Source organism: Mobula hypostoma, chromosome 12 (genome assembly GCF_963921235.1).
Source record: "Mobula hypostoma chromosome 12, sMobHyp1.1, whole genome shotgun sequence".
Taxonomy (NCBI): Eukaryota; Metazoa; Chordata; class Chondrichthyes; order Myliobatiformes; family Myliobatidae; genus Mobula; species Mobula hypostoma.
The window spans coordinates 98,891,105-98,918,018 of NC_086108.1; the positions used below are offsets into that span (position 1 = coordinate 98,891,105).

The following is a 26,914-nucleotide window of genomic DNA, read 5'->3' on the forward strand; positions in this document are numbered from 1 at the left end:
CCAAAACGTTGACTGTTTATGCTCCTCTGTAGATTCTGCCTGACTTCCTGAACTCATCCAGCATTTTGTGTATGTTGCTTAATATTTCCAGCATCTGCAGAACCTAATGTATTCCTAAAGGAAATGCATGCTATCATCTACACAACTTAACCTGCCTTCCAACTTGCTGCCTTTTCATTCCTTGATCCAAGTTATTAACCTTCAAAATGAAAATCCAGAGCCATACCTTAGACCCTGAGTACCCCACTTGACACATCCTACCTATGTGAATATTGCTTGTTCCCTTTTGTTCTCCCTTTCTCTCAACCATTTACTGATCTGGAAGTTGTACTGAAGTTGCAGAAAATGTTGCTGAGGCCTTATTTGGGGTACTCTTTGTAGTTGCAGTCGTCTGTCTACAGAAAAGACCTATATAAAATTGAAAGAGTTACAAGGACAAAATTTACAAGGATGTTGCCAGGATTACACTCACTGGAATTCAGAAGATGAAGGGTGACCTAATTGAAACCTTTTCTTTTTAAATCTTTTTATTGAGTAAGTATACAAAAAAGGTAAGCCATATAAACATTAATACAATGTTAAAGTACAATAAAATTCCAAAAGATAACAATACCAAAAAGAAAATACTACAAACAATGTAATTTAAGCATAAGAAACCAAGATAACATAATAGTATACTAGATTTTATATATATCAATGGAAAAAAAAAGAAAAAAGAAAAAAAAACCCCCCAAAAAAAAACCCACCGTGCAACTACCTAAAAGCAAAGCAAAGCAATGGGCTAACTTGAAACCAAACAGAGTTAAACTTAAAATCACGTCCTCAATCCCGACCTCCATTAAAACAGTGAAAAAAAAACAAGAAGGGTAAATATTACATTAAATGAAAATATCGAATAAAAGGTCCCCAAATCTGTTCAAATTTAAATGAAGAATCATAAAGGTTACTTCTAATTTTCTCCAGATTCAAACATAAAATCGTCTGAGAAAACCAAAAAAAGGTAGTTGGAGCATTAAGCTCTTTCCAATGTTGTAAAATACATCTTTTCGCCATTAAAGTAAGAAATGCAATCATTCTACGGGCTGAAGGGGAAAGATTACTAGAAATTTTAGGTAGTCCAAAGATAGCAGTAATAGGGTGAGGAGAGATATCTATATTTAATACCTTAGAAATAATATTGAAAATATCTCTCCAAAAAGTTTCCAAAGTAGGGCAAGACCAAAACATATGAGTTAAAGAGGCTATCTGCCCCGAACATCTATCACAGAAAGGATTAATATGCGAGTAAAAACGCGCTAACTTATCTTTGGACATATGTGCTCTATGAACCACTTTAAATTGAATTAGGGAATGTTTAGCACAAATAGAGGAAGTATTAACTAATTGTAAAATCTGCCCCCAATCATCCACAGAAATGGTAAGCCCCAATTCCTGTTCCCAATCTACCCTAATCTTATCAAATGGAGCTTTCCTAAGTTTCATAATAATATTATAAATCATAGCCGATGCACCTTTCTGACATGGATTAAGGTTAATTATCGAATCTAAAATATATATAGGAGGAAGCATTGGAAAGGAAGAAAGTATAGTACTTAGGAAATTTCTAACTTGTAAATATCTAAAAAAATGTATTCTTGATAAGTTATATTTATTAGATAATTGTTCAAAAGACATAAGGGAACCATCTAAGACCTAATTGAAACCTATCAAATGCTGAAAGGCCTTAACAGAGTGGATTAGGAGGATGTTTCCTATGGTGGGAGAGTTTGGGACCAGAAAACACAGCCTCAGAATAGTGGGGTATCTTTTTAGAACAGAGATGAGGAGACATTTCTTTTGCCATACAGTGATGAATCTGTAGAATTTGTTGCCACAGGTGGCTGTGGAGGCCAAGTCTTTTAAGTATATTTAAGGCTGAGGTTGATAGATTTGAAATTGGTCAGGGCACAAAGGGATATGGGGAGAAGACAGGAGACTGGGGCCGAGAGAAAAAGCGATCAGCCATGATGAAATAGCGGAGGAGACTCGATAGGCCAAATGGACTAATTTTGTTCCTATATCTTATGGTTTTATGGACCCGAGTTATAGGAAAAGGTTGAAGTGATTAGAACTTTATTCCCTAGAATGTAGAAGATTTGATATAAGTATACAAAATGAGGCAGATAGATAAAGTAAATACAAGCAGTCTTTTTCCAGTAAGATTGGTTGAAACTAGAGCTAGAGGTCATGGGTTAAGGGCAAAAGGTGAAATGTTTAAGAGGAACATGAGGGGGAACTTCTTCATTCAGAATGTGGTGAGAATGTGGAACGAGATGCCAACAGAAGTGGTGGGTGCAGTTTCAATTTCAGCACAAGAGAAATTTGGATAGGTACGTGGATGGGAGGGGTATGGAGGGCTTTGGTTTGGTTGAGAGTCGATGGAATTATGTAGATTATGTGGGCTGGAGGTCCTGTTTCTGTGCTGTGGCACTATAACTCATCTTAATTGCATTCTATCTTTTAAATGCCTGCATTTGTTTTATTTTTAGTTTCCTAAAAGTTTTCCACGGCAGGGTGGGGGGGGGGGGTGGATGTGAAATTTCAATCCTTAACATACTTGTGTTCCCTGGCTCTTATCATTAGATTCAGTAGAAATAATTAAATCTATGTAAACAGTCTACCCTATTAAGGTGAACTTGATCAATTCATCTCAATTGTCCGGTTTATGGCAACGGTGAAGCATAGCGATGATTTGCTGGCACCAAACAAAACTATAACTACTTTAATAATCACACTTGTTCTCAGAAATGAACACTGCAAAAGCCTGTAACTTAACTATCAGAGTTAACCTTTTGAACTGCCTGTATGACCTGGCATTTTTGTGGTGTGAACTGAAATCTCAAGGGTGCAGGATGGTTGCAGTGGGGCATGTGCGTGCCAAATCGAGGAGGCAGGCTGGGCCCAAAAGCGGGAATGAGACAATGTTTGGCCATTGCTGGAGCAAACTTGAAAGCAATTCAAAGCTGCAGAACCGAGGTGTGGCAGAGTCGAGGCAGTGAGGACCTGGGCCTGAGAGAGAGGAATGATCTGCTGTTTGGCCAATTTAAGTGCCTGGACAGATTGGAAATGTTGGGCTCAGGCTAAAATGAACCAGCAGTGCATAGGCCCGAGAGCATGTCAAAGTGGTAGGGCCAGGGTCCAAGAGTGTGAAATGGCCTGTTATTTGGCCAGTTTAAATGCTGTGCCAGACTGAAATGGTCAGGGTGTTGGGGCTGGCGTTCAGCTCACTGGTCCACGAGGTTTACTCATCTCTGTGCTGAGCTGAAGCTGCAGGTCAGTTAACGGGCTCCTGAATCGGCTGCAGTGATGACTGGCTTCATGGAATGGACTCACTTTCCTGAACTTCAGTTCTGAATGTTATTTGCATAAATTTATTGTTTGCACATTGGATGTTTGACAGTCTTAATGGCCTCTATTGGGTTTCTTTGCTTTGTGGTTGCCTGTAAGGAGTCAAATCTCAAGGTTGTATACAGCCTAATGAACCTCTACAGATAACTAAAGATTTTAAAATCAGGGAATTTATTTTGATGTATATTCTTTTTCTAGTTCTGCATGTGAATAGCTCAAACCTGAGGTCAAAAGCAATGTCTTGTTCAAGGACGAAGTGCTGCCACATGCAGCTGTGAAGGCCAGATCATTGGGTGTATTTAAGGCAGAGATTGATAGGTTTTTGACGGCATCAAAGGTTATGGGGAGAAGGCCAGGAAATGGGGTTGAGGAGGAGAAAAAAAAAGGATCAGCCATGATTAAATGGTGTGACGAGAATACACATAGATGTTAGCTGTCCTGTGAGATCAGCAGTTGGTCTGCCACCTGTCCTCAGGGGAAGGAGAGATAAGGAACAATGAAGCAGCATCTGGAGATGTGTAATGAAGGGACGGGAGAGAGAGCTGTCTAGAGTGGCTCCCCCTTTGAACCCTGAACTGTTTGAAGTGATGGACAGGCGATACCCCAGCAGGGGTATAAAAAGGGACAGGTTCGCTAAGGCAGGACACACACACGACACCCGAGGTAACGAGACCCTGGAAGCGGCGTGCCTCTCACGAGTCGGTGGGAAGTACCGGACCTTAAACGCACAGGGTGGAAAGGTACGATCAGCGGGAACCCGGTGTGTGTCCACCCTCGCTTGGGTGCCGGGTTCACTGCAGAGGATCGACCGCATCTGGAGGAGGGGTCACAATCGGTGACCTCAGGTGACATCACAAAGGACCCGCCCGGAAGCTGCTTGTGAGCAATATCGCCGGTCTGTGAGTGGAAGCCGTTCTGAATGATCAGTCGTTCCCGTTCTCTCTCTATCCCTCCCCCCGTGTTGTCCATCGCCAGGGCAACGATTACTGCGAACTGAACTATTAGATCGAACTGGACTTTTGTGTCACTTTGAAATTGGTCATTTACCCCTAGACAATGATAGAGCTTGATTGATGCTGTTAATCTTAATTCTGTGCACATGTGTGTTTATCATTGCTGAACTGTTGCATTTATTATCCTTTCGATTACTGTGTTGCTTGTTTCTTTAATAAAACTTTCTTAGTTCTAGTAATCCAGACTCCAACTGAGTGATCCATTTCTGCTGGTTTGGCAACCCAGTTACGGGGTACGTAACAATGGCGAAGCAGACTCAATGGGCCAAATGGCCTAGTACTGCTCCTATGTCTTATTATGGTCTTATGATCAAGTAAATTGCCCTGCTGTGCACCTTAAATACACCCTCTATACATTACATTTTGCATGGCACCACATTTAAGTTAATAATTTTCCCCATCATGATCACCTTTCAGCACACACCGATCAGCTACTAGTGGTTGTGGAAACTTTTATGGATCTACAGAACACCAGCTGCAAGTACAGCAGATCTAAATACACAACGAACCACTTCCTGCCTGTGATCATTTAGCCAATTCTCAATCCACAAGAGGGTTTGTTGTGGCTTATCTAAAGATTTATAAAAGTACAAGACTATGCTTACTAGGTTACTCATGTCCACTAAATGAATAATTTGAGAAAGTTTCAATCAAATTTCAAGATACAAACTATTTTCCAGTAATTACATTGGGGTTTCTTGATACAGCCTTCTCTTAATAAAATAATACACCAGTGCTTTTTAAATACAAACAAAGTTAATGGCCTATATATTATTGTTTTTAAAAAAAGGAATCAAAGTAAATTTATCAGAATTTCATTAGTTCAGCATTCTACCATAATCAACCCCAGCAAGCGATTATAAAATGGGCAGTTCATGTGCCTGCTCTTTAATTCTTGGAGGGTAAACCTGATTGGCTGATCTCTCATTCTTCTTAAGAATATCTCCTTGTATTTTAAAGGCTAGCTGTTTTGCTATTAACAGCATCATTTAAAACATTCAGTTGCTTATCTTCAAGAGTCCAAATAAAAATAAGTATTTCAGGTTCTAGAAATCTGACCCGATCACAAAACTCATCCAATATACCTTGGTCTATTGCTGATCCACTTGCCATAGATGGTGACCACCGTCAAAACATAAACGGTATTGTTAACATTTATCTTTCTCACCCTTCCACTATGCCAGGTACCATGGATTGCACACCAGTGCCTTTATATACAGTACCTATTCACCTCCCATGGAAGTTTTCATGTTTTGTTGTTTTACAACATTGAATCACAGTGGATTTAATTTGGCTTTTTTGACAAAGACTCTTTCTTGTCAAAGTGAAAACAAATTTCTACAAATTGGTCTAAATTTATGACAATTATTAAACACAAAATAACTGATGACATAATTATACACCCCCTTCAAGTCAGTATTTAGCAGATGCACCTTTGGCAGCAATTACAGCCTTGAGTCTCTAACAGCCTAGGTCTCTATCCGCTTTGCACATCTGGACACTGCAATTTTCCCCATTCTTCTTTACAAAACTGCTCAAGCTCTGTCAGATTGCTTTGGGATCATGAGTAAACAGCAATTTTCAAGTCCAGCCACAAATTTTCAGTTGGATTGAGGTTTGGACTCTGACTTGGCCACTCCACGACATTAACTTTGCTGTTTTTAAGCCATTCCTGGGTAGCTTTGGCTTTATGCTTAGGTTATTGTCTTGCTGGAAAACACAATTCTCCCAATCACAATTCTCTTGCAGATTGCATCAGGTTTTCCTCCAGGATTTCCCTGTATTTTGCTGCATTCATTTTACCCTTTACCTTCAGAAGCCTTCCAGGATTTGCTATAGTGAAGCATCCCAACAGCATGATGCAGCCACCACTGTGCTTCATGGTAGGGATGGTGTGTTTTTGATGATGTGTAGTGTTTGGCTTAGGTCAAACATAGCGTTTAGTCTGATGGCCAAAAAGCTCAATTTTGGTTTCATCAGACCATAGAACCTTCTTCCAGCTGACTTCAGAGTTTCCCACATGCCTCCTGGCAAACTCTAGCTGAGATTTCATGTTTTTTTTGAACAGTGGCTTTCTCTTTGCCACTCTGCCGTAAAGCTGCAACTGGTGTAAGCACCTAGGCAACAGCTTGCAACTCCCCCAGAGTTGTCATAGGTCTCTTGGTGGTCTCCTTCACTGGCCACTCAGTTTTTGAGGACAGCATGCTCTAGGCAGATGTACAGCTGTACCATGTTCTTTCCATTTCTTGATGATTGACTTAACCGTACTCCAAGGGATATTCAGTGACTTGGGCAAGTTTTCTTGTAGACCTTCCAGATACAGGTTATTTTTACTATAAACAATCAAAACACCTTGACTGCACGCAGGTGATCTCTATTTAACTAATTACCAATTGGCTGCACTGATGATCTGGTGTGCCATATTGAAGGAGGTGAATATTATGCAATTAAGTATTTTGAGCTTTACATTTGTAATTAATTTAGATCATTTTGTAGAGATCTGTTTTCACTTTGACACAAAAGAGTCGATTTCGGTTGTTCAGTGTCAAAAGAAGCCAAATTAAATCCACTGTGATTCAATGATGTAAAAAAAATAAAGCATGGAAACTTCAAGGGGGTGAATACTTTTTATAGGTGCTGTAAGTTGACAAACTGATACCCAATCAATAAAACCACCCTCCTTAGCTAACGTTCCAAGCTGGACCAAACAGTATGTAACCACTGCATTCATTTTGATTCTCACCTATGCGGTCAAATCTACATCCCCTCTATTCCAAGTCTGCAATTAATGCAATATCGATACTTGCAAACAATGCTCAAACTACTTACTAAAATCACTTTATACGTTTATTATATCCAGGCATGGCTATTCCAATGTTCACCTGATTAAAAAAAAAATCTGATTAAGTCCTGATGAAGAGTCTCGGTACGATACATCAACTGTTTATTCTTTTCAATAGATGCTGGCTGGCCTGCTGAGTTCCTCCAGCATTCTGTGAGTTGCATGGATTTCCTGCTTCTGCAGATTTTCTCAACATTGTGATTGTACTACTGCACCACTGTGGAGTATCTTCCAGAGATGCCTTCCCTGAAGCAGCTCAAGTCATCCCTTTGACAGGAGTTCAGTAAAACCATCTCTCACTGCTCACCCCTCTGTGATCTCTGCCGCCCTCCGAAGTCCTGACGAAGGGTCTCAGCCAGAAACCCGACTGTTTACACTTTTTCATAGATGCTGCCTGACCTGCTGAGTTCCTCCAGCATATTGTGTGTGTTGCTTGGATATCCAGCATCTGCAAATTTTCTCATCCTTGTAAAACAAAATCTCTCATTTTCCAAGTGCTGCATATTTGGATGAGGTCATCCAAATCTCTGCTGCTATGTCCTAGTTTGCACCAAGTCTGTTTTTACCTATCAATACTGACCATGTATTTAAAAAGCGCATGCTGGCATTCAAATACCACCATTGCCCCACCTGCTTGATTGCTTGTACTTTTCCTCCCACTGCTGTCTTCACCTTGCCATACCAAAGTCCCCCACCCCAGACATTAAAGTTCTACCTTCCTATTTCTACTCTCCCATCCAACATTGCTTTCTATTCTTAAACATCACTTCGGAGATTCACCTCCTATTTTTGCTTACATCTATGTAAAACAATAGAGGTAAAACTCTGCATTAAAAGGTCCTATTTACTGCAAATGGCTGCTTTTGCAACACATTCACTTTTGCTGATGCTAAACCTTTGCCAATTAGTTTGCATGCTGGCAAGTGCTACACTCAGGATTTCACATTTCCAGACTGCGCACGGCTATGAGTCAGTCTGCTCATAGATTCATTGAAATCCTCACTGTTTGGTCAGCATGAAGTTTAAGTGAACTGGAGGCTCTGGGGAATCCCATAATAGAGACAAATTTATGCAGCTGTGTTTACAGTTCTATTTATTGTTACTTCAGTTGAGAATGGAAACTTCTGTCATCAATTGAATGGGATTTTCTATTGCTTTAAATAGATTTTTCACTTGATATACAGACTACATTAGCTGCTGTCATTGACTTTAACTACTTTAAATGGCTCCATCTTGGGCTCAACATGCAGGTTGTGTCATTCGACTCCCAGTTATTTTGAAAGAGAAGGGGAAAAATTACAAAGACAAAAGACACAAAAAAAACTTTCTAACTAAAATGTAACTGCCATTAGAAGCTGTTAATTAAGAACACAGAACCGCCCTGCAAGCCTTTCAGCCCACAATGTTGAGAGCATGATGACAAATCAAACTATTTTATTTTTCACTCTAGGTATGGCGCAGAGCAGGTCCTTCCAGCCCATTGAGCCGTGCCACCCAGCAATCCCTCAACTTAATCCTCGCTTAATCGCGGGACAATTTGCAACGGACAATTAACCTACTAACCAGTATGTCTTTGGACTGTGGGAGGAAACCCACATGGTCACGGAGAGAACGCACAGTGGGGATCCGTATCTCTCTATTCCCTGCAAATTCATGTCCTTATCTAAAAGCCAGCTGAATGGCATTATCTTACCTGCCTCCACCACCACCGACACAAGTTCCTGACGGTACAAGCCACATTGTAAAAACACTTGCCCTTTAAACTTTCCCCTATCACCTAAAACTATTCCCACTGGTATTTAGCATTTCTGCAATGGTTTTGGCTGTCTTCTTTATCTAAACCTTTTAATTTTATATACTTCTGTCAGATCTTCCCACAGCATCTGATGCTTCGGAGAAAACAATGCAGTTTGCCCAACCTTGCATTGTAGTTAATACCCCGTAGTCCAGGCAGCGTCTTGGTAAAACTTTTCTGCACCATGTCCAAAGTCCCCACTTCCTCCAAGTGTGGCCTGACCAAAATTTTGTACAACAGTATCATGATTTCCAGTTCCTTATGGTCAGGGGTGGTAGTGAAGATAAGCTCCCACTATCTATTAAATTTTCCCAATAGCATGCATCTCAAATAGCCTCTGACAACTAAGTCAGCTCCTAGCTTTGACGTGTGGCTTAATTAGCTACTAAGCCTGGCTGAATTATTTCTACAGAAGGAGCAAAAGGAGGTTACTGGCAACTGAAAACTAGTTTCCCTGGGCAGATAGGGCTCATCAGCTGTGACTGAAAGCTCACCTAGAAGGAAAAGTGATCTCAAACCTCCGCTGCCTTATGGCTATACCCATTTATGGGGAAGGCTTCAGGAGTAAAGCCCACAGAAAAATATGGAGCAGGAGTCCTATATAGAGTTCAACGCTGACTGGCAACTCTTGTGATGCTGCTGGTGCCAAGCTGTATCGATCTCTGCCATTCCTCTTATTTATCAGTTACACGGAGGGAGGGAACCTGCTACACAGGCAACAGCTTACTCTTCATATCATACTGCCCTGGCTGGCGTATCACATAGTTGACAACTGGAATGCAACATCCATGGTCGTCCCAACCAATGGAGGACCTCAAGATCATGATTTCCTAACTCTTAAAATCTATCCCCTTAGTGATGAAGGCAAGCATGCTACACTTCTCTACCATTCTATGTATGTGCATTACCACTTTCAGGAAGGTATGGATTTGGACCACTTGCACATCAATGCTACGAAGGGCCATTCCATTAACTGTATACTTGCCCCCATGCATTTAATGTCCCAATTCGCAAAATTTTACACTTGCTCAGATTAATCTCCCTCAGTCATTTATCAACCCAGAACTGTAACTGCTGTATCCTTCGACTTTCTTCACTGTATTCAGAGCAACCAATTTTTCTACTGTCTGCAAACTTGCTTACTAACCCACCTATATTTTCGTCTAACTCATATATATATTACAAACAGAAACTCAGCATGTTTCTGAATAACTGTAATCAACCCAAATTTAAAGGAGAATGTGATATTAACTAAATACAAAAAAGAGTAAATGTATGCATTAAGAGCAATATATTAGAAAACTGGACCCAAGTTAAATCTGAAGATTTTCTGGTTGGGTTGAAGTGGTATTTATAGCTGATGTTTGAATTTTCCAAGTTAAGAAAATATACATCAGCACTGTTTAGAAACAAACTGCTTTGATGGGAAAGTAATTTTATATAAAAGTTGTTATTACCTGGTGGGAAGAACATTTCTTTTTATATTTCTTCTTGTTTGTTCTTTAAAATTGAAAAAGGAAAAAACACTATCTGCCAAACAGCCATATTTTATATATGTAAACAAAAGCTTCCAAAACAAACTTCAGTTTATGACCAACTGGTCTGCACAAATATTAGCTACTTTTTTCTTTGACTCATCAAGAGATCAATGAAAATGCCGCCTGATATAAATTTTGTACCAAACACTAGGAAGGTTCAGGGTAAACATTCAGAAATTACTTCTGTGAAAACCTACAATCTAAAGGATGAGTGAGGATTTCGTGTTCTATTTTGTATGCAATTTCATGCTGTCAAAAGTGGATCAACTGATTCCACAAACTATGCACTAACATTCAAGGCAAACAACAGGAATTCTGCAGATGCTGGAAATTCAAGCAACATACATCAAAGTTGCTGGTGAACGCAGCAGGCCAGGCAGCATCTATAGGAAGAGGCGCAGTCGACGTTTCAGGCCGAGACGCTTCGTCAGGACTAACTGAAGGAAGAGTGAGTAAGGGATTTGAAAGCTGGAGGGGGAGGGGGAGATGCAAAATGATAGGAGAAGACAGGAGGGGGAGGGATGGAGCCGAGAGCTGGACAGGTGATAGGCAGAAGGGGATACGAGAGGATCATGGGACAGGAGGTCCGGGAAGAAAGACGGGGGGGGGGGTGACCCAGAGGATGGGCAAGAGGTATATTCAGAGGGACAGAGGGAGAAAAAGGAGAGTGAGAGAAAGAATGTGTGCATTAAAAAGAGTAACAGATGGGGTACGAGGGGGAGGTGGGGCCTAGCGGAAGTTAGAGAAGTCAATGTTCATGCCATCAGGTTGGAGGCTACCCATACGGAATATAAGGTGTTGTTCCTCCAACCTGAGTGTGGCTTCATCTTTACAGTAGAGGAGGCCGTGGATAGACATGTCAGAATGGGAATGGGATGTGGAATTAAAATGTGTGGCCACTGGGAGATCCTGCTTTCTCTGGCGGACAGAGCGTAGATGTTCAGCAAAGCGGTCTCCCAGTCTGCGTCGGGTCTCACCAATATATAAAAGGCCACATCGGGAGCACCGGACGCAGTATATCACCCCAGTCGACTCACAGGTGAAGTGATGCCTCACCTGGAAGGACTGTTTGGGGCCCTGAATGGTGGTAAGGGAGGAAGTGTAAGGGCATGTGTAGCACTTGTTCCGCTTACACGGATAAGTGCCAGGAGGGAGATCAGTGGGGAGGTATGGGGGGGACAAATGGACAAGGGAGTTGTGTAGGGAGCGATCCCTGCGGAATGCAGAGAGAGGGGGGAGGGAAAGATATGCTTAGTGGTGGGATCCCGTTGGAGGTGGCGGAAGTTACGGAGAATAATATGTTGGACCCGGAGGCTGGTGGGGTGGTAGGTGAGGACCAGGGGAACCCTATTCCTAGTGGGGTGGTGGGAGGATGGAGTGAGAGCAGATGTACGTGAAATGGGGGAGATGCGTTTAAGAGCAGAGTTGATAGTGGAGGAAGGGAAGCCCCTTTCTTTAAAAAATGAAGACATCTCCCTCGTCCTAGAATGAAAAGCCTCATCCTGAGAGCAGATACGGCGGAGACGGAGGAATTGCGAGAAGGGGATGGCGTTTTTGCAAGAGACAGGGTGAGAAGAGGAATAGTCCAGATAGTTGTGAGAGTCAGTAGGCTTATAGTAGACATCAGTGGATAAGCTGTCTCCAGAGACAGAGACAGAAAGATCTAGAAAGGGGAGGGAGGTGTCAGAAATGGACCAGGTAAACTTGAGGGCAGGGTGAAAGTTGGAGGCAAAGTTAATAAAGTCAACGAGTTCTGCATGCGTGCAGGAAGCAGCGCCAATGCAGTCGTCGATGTAGCGAAGGAAAAGTGGGGGACAGATACCAGAATAGGCACGGAACATAGATTGTTCCACAAACCCAACAAAAAGGCAGGCATAGCTAGGACCCATACGGGTGCCCATAGCTACACCTTTAGTTTGGAGGAAATGGGAGGAGCAAAAGGAGAAATTATTAAAAGTAAGGACTAATTCTGCTAGACGGAGCAGAGTGGTGGTAGAGGGGAACTGATTAGGTCTGGAATCCAAAAAGAAGCGTAGAGCTTTGAGACCTTCCTGATGGGGGATGGAAGTATATAGGGACTGGACATCCAAGGTGAAAATAAAGCGGTGGGGGCCAGGGAACTTAAAATCATCGAAAAGTTTAAGAGCGTGAGAAGTGTCACGAACATAGGTCGGAAGGGATTGAACAAGGGGTGATAAAACAGTGTCGAGGTATGCAGAAACGAGTTCGGTGGGGCAGGAGCAAGCTGAGACAATAGGTCGGCCAGGACAGGCAGGTTTGTGGATCTTGGGTAGGAGGTAGAAACGGGAAGTGCGGGGTGTGGGAACTATAAGGTTGGTAGCAGTGGATGGGAGATCCCCTGAGCGGATAAAGTCGTTGATAGTGTGGGAGACAATGGCCTGGTGCTCCTTAGTGGGGTCACGATCGAGGGGTAAATAAGAGGAGGTATCCGCGAGTTGTCGCTGTGCCTCGGCAAGGTAGAGGTCAGTACGCCAGACTACAACAGCACCCCCCTTATCAGCGGGTTTAATAATAATGTTAGGATAAGTGCAGAGGGAGTGGAGAGCAGAGCGTTCTGAAGGAGTGAGGTTGGAATGGGGACAAGGAGCGGTGAAGTCGAGACGGTTGATGTCCCGTCGGCAGTTGGCAATAAAGAGATCCAGAGCAGGCAGAAGACCAGAGCGGGGTGTCCATGAAGAAGAGGAGGGATGAAGATGGGAGAAGGGGTCATCGGTGGGGGTGGAAGAGTCCTTGCCGAAGAAGTAGGCTCGGAGACGGAGACGGCGGAAGAAAAGTTCCGCATCGTGGCGAACACGGAACTCGCTGAGGTGTGGGCGAAGGGGGACAAACGTGAGGCCCTTACTGAGAACAGAGCGTTCTGCCTCCGACAGTTGAAGGTCGGAGGGGATGGTAAAGACCCGGCACGGATGAGAGCTGGGATCAGAGGGGGGAGGGGGGAGGCTGGGGGTGTCAATGGAGAGGGGAGGGTTGGGGTGAGAGGAAGATGGAGCCTCTGAGGGCCCAGGAGCTGACGGTGGGATCTGAGGAAGACGGGGCTGCGGAGTGGTGGTGGGGGAAGGGGAGACGGGAGTCACCACAACAGCACATAAAGACCCGGCCTGGAGTTCAAGGCTGGAGTCGCAGTTGGTGGTTGCGCAATCGCTTTGAATGTCTCCATGGTCGTTGCTGGAGTCCGGGTTTTGAATATGTCCTGAGGTGTTGGAGCCGCCGAGACCAACGGCAGAGGCCGCAACCGAAAGTTCATGCCTGCTAGCGTCGGGGCCGGCAGGCTCTGGAGTCCGTAGATGTAAGATCTTGCGATCTTTGCCTAACATGACAAAGTCAAAGAAACGGCGATTGCAGGCGTGGATCCGACGGAGGATGAAATAGCGGGTAGGACCATTACAGACGGCGAAGAAAGTGTCCCGAAGGTGTGGAAGGGTCTGGGATAGGGACACCAAGTACCTCCTCATGGCGGAGAGCGTCGCCTTCAGAGCTTGACGGGAGAAGCGGCGAGAGGCAGAGTCAATGAAATGTGAGTATCTGGGATTCTCAGAAGGTCCAAATTGAGAGGCTTGGAAACGAATCCTAAAGCCAACTGGAGTAAGTTGGCGACGGAGGCACGTTCCAAGAAAGGATACATGGCAGTGATAGCGAGTTTGAGTCAAAGTCTGGTCGAAAAGTTGAAGAGCCGAAGAAATCACAGATGGGGAGCAGTGAGAGATGGTTTCACTGAACTCCCGTCGAAGAGAGGATCTAAACTTCTTCGGTGTAGGCATCACCGGAAGAGGCTTCGCAGTAGTGAATTTAAATGCAAACAACAGGAATTCTGCAGATGCTGGAAATTCAAGCAACATACATCAAAGTTGCTGGTGAACGCAGCAGGCCAGGCAGCATCTATAGGAAGAGGCGCAGTCGACGTTTCAGGCCGAGACGCTTCGTCAGGACTAACTGAAGGAAGAGTGAGTAAGGGATTTGAAAGCTGGAGGGGGAGGGGGAGATGCAAAATGATAGGAGAAGACAGGAGGGGGAGGGATGGAGCCGAGAGCTGGACAGGTGATAGGCAGAAGGGGATACGAGAGGATCATGGGACAGGAGGTCCGGGAAGAAAGACGGGGGGGGGGGGTGACCCAGAGGATGGGCAAGAGGTATATTCAGAGGGACAGAGGGAGAAAAAGGAGAGTGAGAGAAAGATCCCTTACCATCCCTTACCACCATTCAGGGCCCCAAACAGTCCTTCCAGGTGAGGCATCACTTCACCTGTGAGTCGACTGGGGTGATATACTGCGTCCGGTGCTCCCGATGTGGCCTTTTATACATTGGTGAGACCCGACGCAGACTGGGAGACCGCTTTGCTGAACATCTACGCTCTGTCCGCCAGAGAAAGCAGGATCTCCCAGTGGCCACACATTTTAATTCCACATCCCATTCCCATTCTGACATGTCTATCCACGGCGGCCTCTACTGTAAAGATGAAGCCACACTCAGGTTGGAGGAACAACACCTTATATTCCGTATGGGTAGCCTCCAACCTGATGGCATGAACATTGACTTCTCTAACTTCCGCTAGGCCCCACCTCCCACTCGTACCCCATCTGTTACTCTTTTTAATGCACACATTCTTTCTCTCACTCTCCTTTTTCTCCCTCTGTCCCTCTGAATATACCTCTTGCCCATCCTCTGGGTCAACCCCCCCCCCCCGTCTTTCTTCCCGGACCTCCTGTCCCATGATCCTCTCATATCCCCTTCTGCCTATCACCTGTCCAGCTCTCGGCTCCATCCCTCCCCCTCCTGTCTTCTCCTATCATTTTGCATCTCCCCCTCCCCCTCCAGCTTTCAAATCCCTTACTCACTCTTCCTTCAGTTAGTCCTGACGAAGGGTCTCGGCCTGAAACGTCGACTGCGCCTCTTCCTATAGATGCTGCCTGGCCTGCTGCGTTCACCAGCAACTTTGATGTATGTTACTAACATTCAAGGACCTGTTCTCAGTATTATTCATTTCCTTTAATTATTGATTATACTTTGCACAGCTCTGTCTTCTTTTGCATATTCATTGTTCCTCAGCATGTGTGCAGATTTTCATTCACTCCATTGTATTTCTTTGTTCTACTGTGAATGCCTGCAAGAAAATGAATCTCAGGCAGGGTTGTGTATGGTGACATATATGTACTTTGATAATAAATTTACGTTGAACTTTGAAATTTACTCTCATTGTTTTCAAAGTGCAGTTTGAACAGCCTCAAATATTTTCCAGCTAGTTTCTCAATCTTTTAAAAAATGCCTCTCAACAAAGCATTAATAATATTGCTTTTGTTCCAATAATTACACAAAACGTCAAAAAATAATTTTCAATTGAAAGCCTGTGACCAATATTTTTCACAGGGATTGGCACTGTTATTCACATGTACAATTTGAATATGAATGTAGGAGATACAATCATTAAGTTTACAGATGATATGGAAATTGAATGTTTAAAGAGACCTTCCAGCCGCATGCCCAGCAACCCTCTGACTTTAATCCTAGCCTAATCACGGGACAATTTACAATGACCACTTTAACTTACCAACCAGTCATGGGAGGAAACTGGAGCACCCAGAGGAAACCCACATGGTCACGGGGGAGAACGTACAAACACCTTACAAACAGTTGCAGGAAATGAACCCGGGTTGCTAGTACTGTAAAGCGTTGTGCGAACCATTATGCTATTGTGCCATCCGATAAAAACAGAGATAGTGAGGATCTGTTCTCCTACTGGAGCTGTCTATAACCAGAGGTTACAAGTTTAAGGTAAAGGTTAGGAGATTTAGAGGCAACATGAGGAAGATTGTTTTCTACCAAGAAATTGACTGAAATCTGAAATGCAATGTCTGAGAGTACAACATAGGCACATACTCGCATAACATTTAATGAATATTTAGAGAAGTACTTGAAATGCCAGAGAAAAGAACTTTGGTAAGGATAGGCACATGCTGGATGGCACGGACGCAGTGGGACATAGGGTCTACTTCCACATTCCCATCCATCACTAAGACCCATCCAAGAGAAGATAAACTTACAGAAGTGGTCAATGAGGAAGGAAGAAAAGCACAACGTTTCTCAACCATTATAAAAACTGTGTAATGAATTTTAAAAGATATAAGAGGCAATAAATTTAAAGAGAAACAAGAAACTGTAAACTAAAGACACTACATTTATAATCAATGCAGATTTATAATCAGTTTTACTTTAATGATAAAATCTAAAATGTTATTGACATCTATGCCGTGCCAGATTGCATGCTCCAATGATTACCAGAGGTTCTGCTGGCTGCCACTGTAGATTCAACCATGTTAGATTGGTCTGGCAAATGGCCAGACAAAACAGACACCCTGCCGCTTCAGGGTGGGATTTATACTTCAGACTAACAACTCAGTACAGACCAACAAGAAATATGGAAATATTGGCAGAAAAATCAACTATTTTTGAGTGTTATGGTCTCTTCCAAAGGGGTAGAAGTGGAAGAGCTTTGTCATTGTACTTGCTCTGTATGCCAGAGGCCTAATCAGTCATGAAGAAAGAAAATTCTCCCTCATGGGTTGCAGGCTAGAAATAATACAATGGCGCAATGCAATAAATGAAACATATAATTTTGTCTCTTTAAATAAAATATCAGAGTGGAGGAAGAAGAAAAATGAGCAACAGGTCTGTCTTCTTTTATACCTCCTGGCAACCTGTCAAAGTGCAAAATTAGCCAAACCCTACGAGTATCATTCTGACCTGTTCTATCAAACAGGAAATGAAATGTAATGAACACAATGTAATGTCATCACAGAATTTTAAACCTTACTTGTCTATCAGATATGTAATATCCACTTGAGTCATTAATCTATACTAGAAATTACTATCCAAAAAGCATCAGCATGTATTTGGTTATAGGCCATAAGACCCTGATACATAGGAGCAGAATTAGGCCATTCGGCCCATCGAGCCTGCTCTGCTGTTTATTATCCCTCTCAACCTCTTCTCCTGCCTTCTCCCCATAACCTTTGATGTCCTTACCAATCAAGAACTTCTCAACTGCTGCTTTAAATATACCTAAAGACCTGGTCTTAACAGCCAGCCTTAGCAATGAATTCTACAGATTCACCATGCTATGGTCAAAAGATTTCCTCATCTCTGTTTAAGAGAGATGTCCTTGCATTCTGATGCTGTGCCCTCAGGTTCTAGACTCCCCCACTACAGGAAACATCCTCTCCATGTCCACTCTAAATAGACCTTTCAATATCCAATAGGTTTCAATGAGATCTCCCCCACACCCTTCTAAACTCCAGTGAGTTAAGGCCAGAGGCCTTAAACAATACTCATACGTTAACCCTTTTATTCCCGGGATCATTCTCCTGAACCTCCTCTGGATCTGCTCCAATTTTGAACAGACACTTTTGGTAGAACACAAAGCTCGTGACCTGAAACATTGATTCTTTATTCCTCTCCACAGAAGCTGCTTGACCTACTGAGTTCCTCCAGCATTTTGTGTGTGTTACTAAAACACAACTGTACATTTAAGATTGGACACCAATCTGTGGGGTTGCTAGCTACTGCTGAAGAGATAAAAAGGGCTGATCTATTTTGCGGTCAGCAGCAGACTCGGCTTCTACGTAGGTCTTGCCAACTCACTGTTTAACTGCCATGTGATAAGAAATCACCCAGCTGGAATGTAAATAGGATAAGGATAGGTGGTGAAAGGCTGGCAGAGTAGCTCATTTCTTAAACAGCACATGCAAAGTAAAAACACTGTTTCTTGCTGCAGTTGTACAGAGGCTAGTTCACAATTTCATGTTTTATGCAAAATACATCAGGCTTGTATTCTGAGCCCACCATTATGAAATAAAAAGATAATGTCAGAAACTACAAGCACAATGCAATGTTTACCTGCCAGATCAGGATCTTTCACAACAATATGTGCATTCAACTCTTGCAGCTCTTGGTGAAGCTCATCTAGTTTTTTATTTGACTTTTTTAACATATTTTCCACATATGCAAGATTTTTCTTATCGGTTGTGACTTTCTTGAGGTTCTCTGCTCCTTCCTTAATTTTAAGTTCCTTTCGTATTTCTCGTTTAATTGAATCCTTGATTTCATCCAGTCTCTGTTGCACCATGGTGTCCGACAAATCCAAGTTCTGGCACAGGCCCAGGCACTCTGATACTGGATGACTTCGGCCGTCACCCTGCAAAAGAAGAATAATCATTGCATAGTAAGAAATTTTTCCTCCCAGCAAACCAACTTGTGTACAGAAATTAGAGCCTGTTTTCCAGACAAGCTTTCCATTATACCTAACCAGATAAACCACTTGGCAATGCACTAAAACCACAACTGCACACAATATATTCAGCCCTCCAACAAAAGGGTCAGAACTTCAAACAAAATATAGTTAGAGGGGTAAACATTTATTGAAAGATAACAGAAGAAATGTTACAAGTGATCACACGCCAGTGTAAAAAGTTCAAATAAGCTGTTTCTTAATCCAAGAGAGTCCTTTGAAAGAACATAACTGGTCAAAATAAAAGAGTTTTTAATTAACCTACCATAAGGAAACCATCAAATACTCTATGTATAACTACAAAGAATCTATATATCAGCATGGCTAAACTAAATCTTGCTCAAGCTAAAGATAGATGAGTAACTTGTGCAGCTGCTGGATTTGATGAAAAAAACAAGTGCTGAAAGTACTAAAAAATATACCTGGTATCATCTGTGGCAAAACACATTTCACATCTGACAATGAATCATAGAAAGAAACGTTATCTTTATTTGTCACATGTACATCAAAACATACAGTGAAAAGTCATGTTTCACTGTATGTCATGACATTTTCTTTTCATGTCCTTTGTATCAAATCAGCGAGAATTGTGCTGGGACAATCCGCAGTTTCACCATGCTTTAAGGACCAAAATGTGCCCACAATTTACTAACTCTAACCATTATCTTGGGAACCTGGGAGGAAAATGGAGTTGGCTTTCAATACTTCAAACTAATCATTTGTAAGACAAAACACAGAGTAATAGCAGACCATTCCACTCTGAAAGATGAGCGCCAATACTTATCCATTTCATGCCCATAATTTAAATAATCTGAGCAAACTCCAAAAACCCTAACCCCAAATGATTAAGGAGAATAGATTTAAAAGATTCAAGACAATTGCACTTCTTGTACACAACTCAGAAAAATAAAAACTAAATCCATCATCTAGACACATATATTCAATACTACAAGAGATGGAAACTCCAGAGCATACACTTTATATAACACTAAAATCTAGCTCTATTTTCTCATCTTCTCTACTTCAGTGGACTTGAAAGACTATTTGCCTGATATCTATTTCTGGAGGAGACACAATTTCCTACAGCTAAATAGTAATGAAACTCCAGTCCACAATCCAATCTCCCTGCTAGGCAATTGTCTGAAACCAAATGACATGTGGAAAGCATGGCATCTCACCCTCAACTTCAGCTGAGTTTTCAAATTTACATTCTTTCCAGAAATTCTTTCAACAGATGTGCTGCTAAAACTTTCTCCACATCTGACACCTTAACTCTCAACTGTTCCAATGCTCTCTCCACCTCCCAGTCATCTCTCTCCCGAAGTCTTAGATTATTTGCAATTCTTCTGCACATTTCCTAGTTTATACTAAACACTAGTCGTCACTCATAACTTCTGATCCACTTTGATCTGCAGAAGCTTCGAAGTTCAGATGCTGAACTTGATCTCCAAATAACTGATCCTTTTCAGTCCTCCAAGAACAGTATGTTCCTCCAGCTTTGACTTGAGCAACTCCCATTTTCTTTTCCATACAACTGGTGGGGCCATCTTCAGTTGCACTGGCCCTGTGCATTAGGATTCCCTCAGCAGCTTTCTCAGTTCATCTATCACCCTGAACAAATTTTTTAAAATAAGGTCAAATTATCTATACATTTACACCTGGTTAAGTTTTCATGAAACATCCCAACAGATATCTGTACACCCCTTCTAAGCTGCTTACTATAGCAACCTGGAAATATACCACCATTCCTTCTTACTCCCGGGACATAGTTTCTGTAAGTCCTTTAACAATAGCTCTCTGGGAGTACTTTTATCAGAAGTATTGTAATGGTTCAAGTTGACACACCATTTCAAGGGCAATACCAGATAACAAAAAAAATGCGTGTGTATTAATTAATTAAATGAATGCATGAATTAATACTGTTTTCCAAAGTTTCCCTTTGACTTGTCACCAATTTAATAACACAAGACATGCAGATCTATATTTCTACAGTGTCTTTCATAAATTTTTCAGTATGTCTTTAAGTAAATTACAACCACTTAATTAATTTCTCTATGTAATGACTTCTCCTTTGGGGCAGCACATTAGTGCAACAAAATTACAGCGCCAGCGACCGGAGTTCAGTTCAGTCCATAAGGAATTTGTACGTTCTCCTTGTGACTACGCGGGCTTCCTCCAGGCCCTCCAGTTTTCTCCCACATAAGGGTTAGTAGATTAGTTGGCTACTTGGGTGTAATTGAGCAGTGTGGGCTTGTTCAGCCAGAATGGCCTGCTACTGTGCTGCATCTCTAAATAAACAAAATTTCACATCTGTCATACAGGAAAATGGCAGCCGAATTGCAGAGAGTCAGTTCTGACAAAAGTAGAGAAATAGCCACCAGACTGGTTGGGTAGTTCTGACCATATCATTTGAATGAACTGTGAATAAGTACCCAGCTCTGCTTCAAAGTATGCAACTTCATTTGTATAAGTGGAGTGGAACTTCATCTCATCCAAAATATAATGCACCATTAGAGGAATATTGAAGGAATCCTGCTGAGTGTTAGCCTAGATTTCTAATATTTAAGCTGAACACAGACCCTTCATGATACAGCACTGGAATGTCATCAGCTGAATCAAACTTGATACATACTATCAAACTGTTCAACATTTCAAAGTTCAAAGTCAAAAGTAAATTTATTATCAAAGTACGTATATATCACTATATACAAGCCTGAGCAACACACATCAAAGTTGCTGGTGAACGCAGCAGGCCAAGCAGCATCTGTAGGAAGAGGTGCAGTCGACGTTTCAGGCCGAGACCCTTCGTCAGGACTCAGATGTTGCTTGGCCTGCTGCGTTCACCAGCAACTTTGATGTGTGTTGCTTGAATTTCCAGCATCTGCAGAATTCCTGTTGTTTGCGTTTAAATACAAGCCTGAGATTCATTTTCTTGTCAATAAATCCATCATAAAATAATAACCATAATAGAATCAATGAAAGACCACACAAAACTTGCAGGTTCAACCAGTATGCAAAAGACAACAAACTATGCAAATACAAAAAGAAAGAAATTATAATAAATAAGTAATAAATATCAAGAACATGAGATGAAAGTGAGTCCATGGGTTGCACGAGCATTTCAATGATGGGGAAAAAAGGTGGAGGTTTGTGTTTCATGATAATCTCTTGATGGCGCTTCGAGACAGCAGTTTTGTTGAAATAGTGTTCCCTGACCTTGAAACCTAACGGTCAAATGCTGTCTATTTCATCTCCACAATCTCCATCAGCAAGGGTGCACCTCAAGGTTGTGTGCTTAGCTTCCTGCTCTACTCGCTTTACACTTACGACTGAGCTAAGCACAGCTTCAACGCCACATTCAAGTTTGCTGATGACACCACTGTTGTGGGCCAAATCAAAGGTGATGACGAATCTGCATATAGGAGGGTGATTGAAAATCTGTCTGAGTGGTGCCACAGCAACAACCTCTTACTCAATGTCAGCAAGAACAAGGAGCTGATTATTGACTTCAGGAGGAGAAAACCTGAGGTTCGTGAGCACTGAAGCATCAGAGGTGGAGAAGGTCAGCAACTTTAAATTCCTTGGTGTCATCATTTCAGAGGAGCAGTCCTGGGCCTAGCACATTATGAAGAAAGTACTGGAGTGCCACTGCTTTCTGCCTCGCTTCTAGCTATGGAGATGAACTTTTGACTGCTTAAAGGTGCCACACCTTAACTGGTGCTTCACAATGGACAGCAAAGAAACAGAATTTGTATGTTAAAAAGATCTTATCAGAATAAAAATGGAGTTTACAAAGCAAGTTGTCAGGTATCAGCTTCTAACAAAGAGTTTAAATATATATATATTTATATGGCATCTCTTGTAACTACTGATGTCACAACTAAAGGAATATTTCTGAAGCGTAAACAGCTGAAAGCATAGAAATGTAGCAGCTAAATTGTACCAGATGGTCTCTCAAATAGTAATGAAGTAAATGACCAGATGTATTTTAATGACGTTGTTTGCAGGATAAAGATCTAGAGAAAAGTGAATTGGGCCAGTATATGATGAGTTTGGCCAAGAAAAAGATTCAGAGCTAAGAAGACATTGTGAAGAAGGCTGGGAGAGTATTCATACAGACTTATAGACAATTTTAAATTTGAAGTGCTAGAACATAGAACAGTACAACTCAGGAACATAGACAAAAAGACACGTGGGCAAGCTGTAATGTAGGTTTACTGCCTCCAAGTACTTTGATACTTACAAAAAACAGAAGCAGAAATTCAGCTGATGTAATGAACAAGCAGATAATTGTCACACTGGGTGCAAGGTGCCAAACACACACTAACTGGTGAAAAGCAGTGTAATTAGCAGGGGATAGAGATATGATGACTTAATTTACCCAACTACATATTTTTGGTTCTGAACTTGACTGCCGGGAAGAGCCTCTGGACAAACAAATCATTACATTGCCAAGATAACTGCTTAAATATGTATTGATACACACTAAATTCTAATGGTGCTTTCTTGACCATTGTTCAGTTGAGTCCTCCCCACATGAGTTACTGTATTAAGAGGCAGCTTCTTCCAATTATCTCTCAGCTTTAAGTGTTGGTGTATTTATTCTTCCTCATTTCATAATGGTAGGTCAAGGTGAAGTGGCATTTGTTACTATTACTCATCTTACAGTATAATAATCCTTATTATGGCACACTCTGCAACATACACAGCAAGTTATGATCAATTCTGTTCTGCATTCACTTTGTTTAGATTATACAGCAGTTTTAGATTCTTAATCTGCTTGCATAGCTGGCTCAAACTTGCAACCTATTTGCAAATCTGCCTACAGAAATTTTGATATTAGAGAACTGTTTTGTTGGAGAAGGGACAGGCATGTTGATGACTCAGAGCACAATGCTAAAAGGGACAACTTGTATGGCATGAGCAAGATGAAAGGCTGTCATGTAAATAACCTAATAAAAAGTCATCAAATGATTCTTCATTATGCAAAATTTGTGCATTGATACCAGAAGACAACTTGTACTTGTGGGTATGCTTGACTCACTAAAGTGATGTGCATAGTTTACTGTAGCAATAACTCACCCAACAGCTGAAGGCTCTTCCTCAACAATGCACAACACAGAAGTTTGACAGAATATTCTCCAATCGGCTGGGTGAAGGGAGCCCCAGCATTTATAGAGCAGCCTACAATCACCCAGAACATAGTTAAATAGAATAGTACAGCACTTTACAGGCAGGGAAGTGGAAAGCGGCCAGTGAGTGAGTGGGCCAGTGAAGGAGTGGAGCTTTGAGGCTTTGACTCAAGAGATTCTGGCAGTTTTGGCAGTTGGTCAGTGCAATCAAGTCAATCAAGACTTGAATAAATCAGCAGAAAGCAACTGATATTGATTGGCACCTGATTAGTTCCAAGTGTTTAGATGGGGCAGAGTTTGTTAAAAGTGTCCAGGACGGATTCCTGTCACAGTATGTGGACAGGCCGACTGGGGGAATACCATACTAGATCTAGTACTAGGTAATGAACCGGGTCAGGTCACAGATCTCTCCGTGGGTAAGCATCTGGGGGACAGTGACCACTGCTCCCTGGCCTTTAGCGTTATCATGGAAAAGGACAGAATCAGAGAGGACAGGAAAATTTTTAATTGGGGAAGGGCAAATTATGAGGCTATAAGGCTAGAACTTGCGGGTATGAATTGGGATGATGTTCTTGCAGGGAAATGTACCATGGACATGTGGTCGATGTTTAGCGATCTCTTGCAGGATGTTAGGGATAAATTTGTCCCAGTGAGGAAGATAAAGAATGGTAGGGTGAAGGAACCATGGGTGACAAGTGAGGTGGAAAATCTAGTCAGGTGGAAGAAGGCAGCATACACGAGGTTTAGGAAGCAAGCATCAGATGGGTCTATTGAGGATTATGGGGAAGCAAGAAAGGAGCTTTAAGAAGGGGTTGAGAAGAGCAAGAAGGGGGCATGAGAAGGCCTTGGCGAGTAGGGTAAAGGAAAACCCCAAGGCATTCTTCAATTATGTGAAGAACAAAAGGATGACAGGAGTGAAGGTAGGACTGATTAGAGATAAAGGTGGGAAGATGTGCCTGGAAGCTATGGAAGTGAGTGAGGTCCTCAATGAATACTTCTCTTCGGTATTCACCAATGAGAGGAAACTTGATGGTGAGGACAATATGGGTGAGATTGATGTTCTGGAGCATGTTGATATTAAGGGAAAGGAGGTGTTGGAGTTGTTAAAATACATTAGGATGGATAAGTCCCTGGGGCCTGACAGAATATTCCCCAGGCTGTTCCATGAGGCGAGGGAAGAGATTGCTGAGCCTCTGGCTAGTATCTTTATGTCCTCGTGGTCCACGGGAATGGTATCGGAGGATTGGAGGGAGGCGAATATTGTCCCCTTGTTCAAAAATGGTAGTAGGGATAGTCCGGGTAATTATAGACCAGTCAGCCTTATGTCTGTGGTGGGAAAGCTGTTGGAAAAGATTCTTAGAGATAGGATCTATGGGCATTTAGAGAATCATGATCTGATCAGGGACAGTCAGCATGGCTTTGTGAAGGGCAGATCGTGTCTAACAAGCCTGATAGAGTTCTTTGAGGAGGTGGCCAGGCATATAGATGAGGGTAGTGCATTAGATGTGATCTATATGGATTTTAGTAAGGCATTTGACAAGGTTCCACATGGTAGGCTTATTCAGAAAGTCAGAAGGCATGGGATCCAGGGAAGTTTGGCCAGATGAATTCAGAATTGGCTTGCCTGCAGAAAGCAGAGGGTCATGGTGGAGGGAGTACATTCAGATTGGAGGGTTGTGAATAGAGGTGTCCCACAAGGATCTGTTCTGAAACCTCTGCTTTTTGTGATTTTTATTAACGACCTGGATGTGGGGGTAGAAGGGTGGGTTGGCAAGTTTGCAGACGACACAAAGGTTGGTGGTGTTGTAGATAGTGTAGAGGATTGTCGAAGATTGCAGAGAGACATTGATAGGATGTAGAAGTGGGCTGAGAAGTGGCAGATGGAGTTCAACCCGGAGAAGTGCGAGGTGGTACACTTCGGAAGGACAAACTCCAAGGCAGAGTACAAAAGTAAATGGCAGGATACTTGGTAGTGTGGAGGAGCAGAGGGTTCTGGGGGTACATGTCCACAGATCCCTGAAAGTTGCCTCACAAGTAGCTAGGGTAGTTAAGAAAGCTTATGGGGTGTTAGTTTTCATAAGTCGAGGTATAGCGTTTAAGAGTGGAGATGTAATGATGCAGCTCTATAAAACTCTGGTTAGGCCACACTTGGAGTACTGTGTCCAGTTCTGGTCACCTCACTATAGGAAGGATGTGGAAGCATTGAAGAGGGTACAGAGGAGATTTACCAGGATGCTGCCTGGTTTAGAGAGTATGCATTATGATCAGAGATTAAGGGAGCTGGGGCTTTATTCTTTGGAGAGGAGGAGAATGAGAGGAGACATGATAGAGGTGTACAAGATAATAAGAGGAATAGATAGAGTGGATAGCCAGCACCTCTTCCCCAGGGCACTACTGCTCGATACAAGAGGACATGGCTTTAAGGTAAGGGGTGGGAAGTTCAAGGGGGATATTAGAGGAAAGTTTTTTACTCAGAGAGTGGTTGGAGCGTGGAATGCACTGCCTGAGTCAGTGGTGGAGGCAGATACACTCGTGAAGTTTAAGGTACTACTAGACAGGTATATGGAGGAATTTAAGGTGGGGGATTATATGGGAGGCAGGGTTTGAGGGTTGGCACAACTTTGTGGGAAGTGGCAAAGTTGCTTACTTTGTCACCCCATTCACTACCCCAAATATCCATTCTTCTCACCTTTGGCTCGCTGTGCAAAGTCTAAAAAACATGCTACACCAGTTTGTCTTTGCTGATTGACAGTATGTTCAAAACCTGAATCTTCTACCATCAAGGAAGACAAGGGTAGCAGCCATGTAGTAACACCAACATCTGCATACTTCTCCCCAAGCCGTACACCATCATGAGCTAGAAACACATTATTCCTTCATTGTCAGTGAGTCAAAATCCTGAACATAC

At 42.4% G+C, this 26,914-nt stretch overlaps 1 protein-coding gene across 3 annotated transcripts in view; it reads right to left on the reverse strand.

The window, feature by feature from the left end:
* Window positions 1-26,914, reverse strand: part of LOC134355032 (serine/threonine-protein kinase N2-like) — a 160,186-nt gene that overhangs the window by 70,987 nt on the left and 62,285 nt on the right. For all 3 annotated transcript variants that reach the window (XM_063064694.1, XM_063064693.1, XM_063064695.1), the window contains one exon: window positions 18,484-18,781. In XM_063064694.1, coding sequence (XP_062920764.1) covers window positions 18,484-18,781 — 298 coding nt within the window. The remainder of the gene's footprint in view (window positions 1-18,483; window positions 18,782-26,914) is intronic.